Source organism: Tarenaya hassleriana, unplaced genomic scaffold (genome assembly GCF_000463585.1).
Source record: "Tarenaya hassleriana unplaced genomic scaffold, ASM46358v1 Cleome491, whole genome shotgun sequence".
Taxonomy (NCBI): Eukaryota; Viridiplantae; Streptophyta; class Magnoliopsida; order Brassicales; family Cleomaceae; genus Tarenaya; species Tarenaya hassleriana.
This window is the reverse complement of record NW_010967616.1, coordinates 2,896-9,327: the sequence shown is the minus strand read 5'-3', so window position 1 is coordinate 9,327 and position 6,432 is coordinate 2,896. Positions and strand designations below refer to the sequence as shown.

The 6,432-nt window shown below is 40.5% G+C and overlaps 1 protein-coding gene across 1 annotated transcript; it reads left to right on the top strand.

Moving 5' to 3' along the window:
• Positions 1-1,787: 1,787 nt before the first annotated feature.
• On the top strand, positions 1,788-2,605 carry LOC104825828 (thaumatin-like protein 1; the record flags this gene model as incomplete). The annotated part of the gene is made up of 1 exon (XM_010558218.1): positions 1,788-2,605. A coding segment is annotated over one exon (741 nt), but the record flags the coding sequence as incomplete, so codon positions are not given.
• Positions 2,606-6,432: the final 3,827 nt, after the last annotated feature.

Sequence of the window (6,432 nt, the reverse complement as noted above, 5' to 3'; positions counted from 1 at the left end):
GACGGGCTGGTTCGTTTGACCCGATTTTTTCTGGGTTCAAAATATTTAAGTCCAACTCGAAAAAATACGGGTCAGTTTATGAGTCGGCCCGCGATCGCGGTTCGTTTTATACCCCTACTCGTTTATATCGAGTTGGGTTGGAAAAATATGAACGTGAAAAAAAAACGGATATGGCGAGCAAACTCATCACGTACCAACTCGACCGATCTACAAGTTGACTCACCGGCCCGATTTTTTTTAAAAAATACATATTATTTTATAGTTTTTAATATTATTTTTAATATTTTTATTAATTTTAAATTGATCCCGGAGTTGAAGGATTTTAGACCAACCCAAAAATTTTCTAACTCATAAAAAATAGATTACAACCCAACTGAATTCAAAATGAATCAATTCAGATCGAATCGATCCAAATTGAGCCGAGCCAGTTCGCTTTGCATCATTTTTTTTATAAGTCGGGTTTCCCAGGCCCAAGAGCCTAGACTAATCCCCGCCCACGAATGCAAATCTGCAACACACACGTGGGTGTAAATCGGCCGAAACCGATAGGCGAAAGGGGAATCTCCATACTCTATATGTTGAATTCACGACCTCGCTTGGGAAAGTGACAGAACGTTTTTTTCCTTATGAAGAAAATTAAACAAAACAAATGAACCATAGAATCATTTCCCAACATAATTATCGCAAGAAGTAAAAGGAATGACACTGTAATGTTTACTATATATATTATTATATATAATAAGAGAATTGTTTCAGATAAGTATCACGCAAAAAAGATAAAAAAAAAAAAATCATTCAATGCAGGGAGATCGGATTCTGTTTTTTTTAGTTAACTAATTTTTTTTTTGTTAACAATCGGATTCTGTTTTGTCTAATTATAGCTTATTTATCATTACATATTTATTCCCTCCCAAATTTAATCAACGGATTTCTCTGTTTTGCTCTCGAGGTTTCCACTTTTGCCGCTTGCCCTTTCTTGGATTCATCCATTCACACCTATACATACATAGCTCTGCATACATATATATATACACACACACATGCATACATATACATGTAAACTCATTGAGCAAATCTTAAGCTTCACCACTTGTGTTTCTCGACGACATGGATTTGACGTTAATCGCCGTCAGCTTTGTTGCGGCCCTCTTCTTCTTATACGGTAAGTGCACCATTTGTACGTATATTCTCTGTTCAATTGTCTTGACGTGATTCTTTGTGTGTGTATATATATAATATGTGCGTGTATGGATGCATATATTAATTGATGCTACATATATTTTCTTGATACGCTCACAAATCATGTGATAAATATTCAGATAACGTTGATTGCTAACTAGTGTGTTTAGGGAAAAATATTGTCACAATCACGTGATAAATATTCCATTGCAAGTGGACACAAATACACGAAAATCAAGTACCGCAAAAATATACATCTTTTTTGGTATCCGCGAGATGATTTTATTTTATTTTTATCAAAATACTTATAAAAACCTGTGCGGATATGAGTATTTCCATTTTGTTAAGAAAATGTCGAGGATATTCGAATCTTTGGTCCGACTAATCCAAATCTTTTGAAAAATATTTCAGGAGCTGATGCGGCTGAATTCACAGTAAAAAACAACTGCCCTTTCACCATCTGGCCGGCAACTCTAACCGGTTCCGGCGGTCCGGCATCCACCACCGGCTTCGAACTCGCCTTTTGGTATCCGCGAGATGATTTTATTTTATTTTTATCAAAATACTTATAAAAACCTGTGCGGATATGAGTATTTCCATTTTGTTAAGAAAATGTCGAGGATATTCGAATCTTTGGTCCGACTAATCCAAATCTTTTGAAAAATATTTCAGGAGCTGATGCGGCTGAATTCACAGTAAAAAACAACTGCCCTTTCACCATCTGGCCGGCAACTCTAACCGGTTCCGGCGGTCCGGCATCCACCACCGGCTTCGAACTCGCCTCTGGCGCCTCACCCACCGTCAAAATCCAGCCACCGTGGTCCGGCCGGCTCTGGGCCCGAACCGGCTGCACCACCGGCGACGACGGTAAATTCACCTGCGCTACCGCGGACTGCGGCTCCGGCCAAGTCGCCTGCAATAACGCTGGAGGTGTTCCTCCGGCGTCGCTCGTGGAACTCTTCCTCGCCCCGAACAACGGCCAAGATTTCTACGACATCAGTCTCGTCGACGGCTTCAATCTCCCCGTCGTTTTGACCCCTCGCGGAGGCTCCGGCGGCTGCGAGGCCACCGGATGTCCGGCGAACATCAACGGCGCGTGCCCTGCACCGCTTCAGATGAAGAATCCGAAAGGCGATGTGATTGGTTGCAAGAGTGCTTGCGTCGTGTTCAACACGCCGCAATTTTGTTGCTCCGGCGAGTTTGGTACGCCGGAAAAGTGCCCGCCGACGGAGTATTCCCGCGCTTTCAAGACACAGTGTCCGCAGGCTTATAGCTATGCGTATGACGACAAGACAAGCACGTTCACTTGTAACGGTGGACCAAACTATGACGTGACCTTTTGCCCCTGATTTTTTAGGAATGATTTGTTTCCTATATTTCAAAATTTAAAAACTTATAAATAAATGGTTATTTAAGTTTAATCGAATTATTACTGTTTGGATATATTATATTTAATAAAATTTTAATAAAATATTAAATTAATAAAAATTCGTTTCCGTACGATTATAATTTAAATTATGAAACAAATATTTGGGATACCGAAGCAAGTCCGAGGTATTCATGGACGCTAAGGAAACTTCTAGGGATCAAAGACGTTGCACGACCATTTCTAAAAGTTCAACTTGGGAATGTAAGAGCAACATCCTTTTGGCACGATTCTTGGACCAACTTCGCACCTCTGATTACTTTTCTCGGAGACAAGCGGACCATCCTTGCTACGCATATCCCTGTAACTCTTCTGTTCATGCAGCATGTAGGAATGGGGAATGACATTTACCTGGTGCGAGGAATGACGAGATCCAGCAACCGCAGGTTGAAATGACCTCAATCTTGCCACCGTCGGAGGAAAACGGTGAGGATGACTTCTTATGGAAACAGTCCATGGACAACTTCGGAAGAGACTTTGCTTCGAAGAAAACATGGAACATTATACGGCAGTGTGGACCGACGAATAGATGGTCCTCGGTCATTTTCTTCAACCATGCAATTCCTCGTCTTTTATTCACGCAATGGGAAACATTCTTAGGACGCCTACCCACGAAGGACAGACTTATCCGATGGGGACGAAATACTTCACTGACTTGTGTCTTATGTGGGCTGGAAGATGAAACCCACCCTCATCTCTTTTTTACCTGTACATATATGTTTCTCAATCTGGGGAAACCTTGCCGCCAGGATCTGGAATTCTCCTCCTTCGGAGCTGCAGCGCTGTCCAGACTGGTTTCAAACCAATGCCAATGATACATCGAAGAGCCGAACCCTTATCTCGAAATGCCTCCTGCAAACCACAATTGAAGCCGTTTGGAAATAGCGGAACCGACGTATTTTTCGCAACTCCCAGCACCCTTCCTCGGTCATCCGCCGTAAGGTGGAGAATTCTGTCCGAACCACTCGCTTGGCAGTCTCCAAACGAAGCCGACGAATTCCATCATCTCCTCTAGAAGACTGGTACTATCTAGAACGAATATCTGGCAACTGAAACATATGTTAAATCTGCTATCTCCCTGTTGAAGGGCTTTTACTTACCACTTGTGTTGGGTCCCTGTTATTTTGATTTTCGGTTACACAATTGTAAACATTCTTGTTTTTTTACCTTAAATACAATTCACATAAAACCAAAATTTTTTTATAACATTGTTATTTTTTTTAAAGTCGTCACAATTATATACCATAATTGTAAAAATATGTAAATACATACTCGTATTATACTAGTTTTTCTTTTTAGATATATCATATATTAAATATTTATACGGTTATATGTTGGTTCGGTCGTATAGTATCCGCTTTAACTTTTTACTCTATTTTTTTATCCACTTACTACATCGATTTTCGAATATATGATCGATTACTATTCATGAAAAAAAATCCTAATATTAAAGACAATATAATTGTAAAACTATAAAATTAAAACTATATAAATACCCCTATTATACTAATTTTTCTATTTAAATATATCATATTGAACATTAATCGGTAGTAGATGGTTTAAACCGAGTATTCGATCATATATTGCCCACCCTAACCTATTACAGTATTTTTTTTTATGCACTTATTATATCGATGTTTGAATATATGTAATAGCGTATATTCCTGTATCAGAAGAATAATAAAACCATTGAACCGTTTGTCTCGCTTAAATTTGAACTGTGACATGGTATGAGAGTCCGACACCAAACAAATTTCGACCTCATCTTTTCATTGAATGTCTTCCGAAAACGAAACACATCCGACACAAACCCCGACTTTAAACCTCGATACATCCGATCCCCCGAACACTGCCTCAACCATGAACGTCGCGGCACCGACGTCTAAACCAGTGGCTCCTTTGCGCTGCACGATCTCGCCTTACGATCTGATACCGAGCGACAATCCGGGACTTGTTTTGTCTCAGCCATTGTTGCCTAGTGAAAACTACGACGAATGGTCCATCAACATCCGTCAAGTCTTGAAATCTCGAAAGAAATTCAGATTTGTGGATGACTCGATCTCCAAGCCTCCTTCGACCTCAACGGATTTCGAAGATTGGGACACTAACAATGCCCTGATTGTTTCTTAGATCAAGAACACCCTCGAGCCCCATCTCCGTTCTGATATGTTGCACCGCGAATATGCTACAAATCTTTGGGATTATTTGAAGCGTCGATTTGGTAAATCCAACGCACCCCGACTTCTTCGAATTCGCGGTGAATTGGCCAATTGCCGCCAACATGGAATGATAATTGAGGCCTATTTCGGAAAGCTAATAAAGCTTTGGGGTGATCTTGCAAATTTTCACTCTTTGAAAATGTGTCACTATGGTCACTGCTCCCGTGACATTGTTGCGATGCTCGAACAAGGAAGAAATGAAGATCGCCTAGCTATGAGTTTCTTCTTGGTCTGGACGAAACTCGGTATGGCATTGTTCGCTCCAATCTGCTCTCTCGATAGCCATTACGAAGTCTTGAAGAAGCCTATAATGCTGTGACCCAAGACGAAGGAACCAAACAGATTTCCTATGCACATGATGAGAGAGCTTGTAAGGCCCGAAACCCGCATCCCACAATACAAGTTGCGTCACATGGACAAGTAAAATAAAGTCACATTTTCCAAAAATCCGCGGGAATTTAAAACTTTTCTTTTCAGAGTTAGCGGAAGAAAACACTCATGCATATATATATGATACATTATTTCCAGTTATAATTATACATAATCAAGTGGTAGTGATAAAATTATTACAAACCTTAAAGTCTACCACCGATATAAACAAACCGTTTCCCAAAATATAAATGTATTAAAATACGTAATTATACATGATCGGCTGATGTGCCCTGCCCAGGTCTCCGATGTCCGCTCCTCGGCTACTGCTGCTCACGACCTGAAACGTTGCGTAACAACGTCCTAAGCTAATTGCTTAGAGAGTGAACTCGGGCGTAACCCGGAGTTCCATTCTCATGGTGCCAGGGAAAGCACATTCATATATATATATATATATATACTTATATATATATATATTAATATTCTAATAAACAGGAATAAGAAAACATCGAATCACGGTAAGCATACAACAATCACAATCAAATCCGTACGACAAGTCGCAGGACATAGTCCGTCAAATCGTCTCTACGCGCACTCGACAAAACGATCAGATCTGACAATGGCTCCCAATTTATTAGCATGAAGGAATATTTCTCCGAACAGGGATTGTCCATGAAACTTCATGTGTAGGCACACATCGACATATTCTTAACGTAGCCCGATCATTGTTGTTTCAAGCCAATCTCCTGATACAATTTTGGGGCGAGAGTGTGTTCGCCGCTGTCTATCTTATTAATCGGACTCCATCTATGATTCTCAATGGCCGCATACCTTATGAACTTGTTCACGGACAAAAACCGACATATGAGCACTTACGTGTATTCGGTTGCCTTTGTTACGTTCACAATCAACTTCGAGGAGGAGATAAGTTTGCTCCACGCAGTTCTCAGTGTTTATTTATCGGATATCCCTACAGCCAAAAGGGTTGGCATGTTTACAATCTTGATACCAAACGGATGTTTGTCTATTGGAATGTAGTTTTCTGCGAAAATCAGTTCCTATATTTGCAACCGCCTCTTACGCCAGTTTCTGCCAGAAATGTTGATACGTCTTCTTTTTGGGAAGATGATGATGCTGAAATTTTCAGGTTTCGCTTGATTCCATCCGTTCTATCCTCGTCTTCTGCGATGAATTCTTCGGGTGATTTGGCAAACTCAGAGATTTCATCACCTACATCAC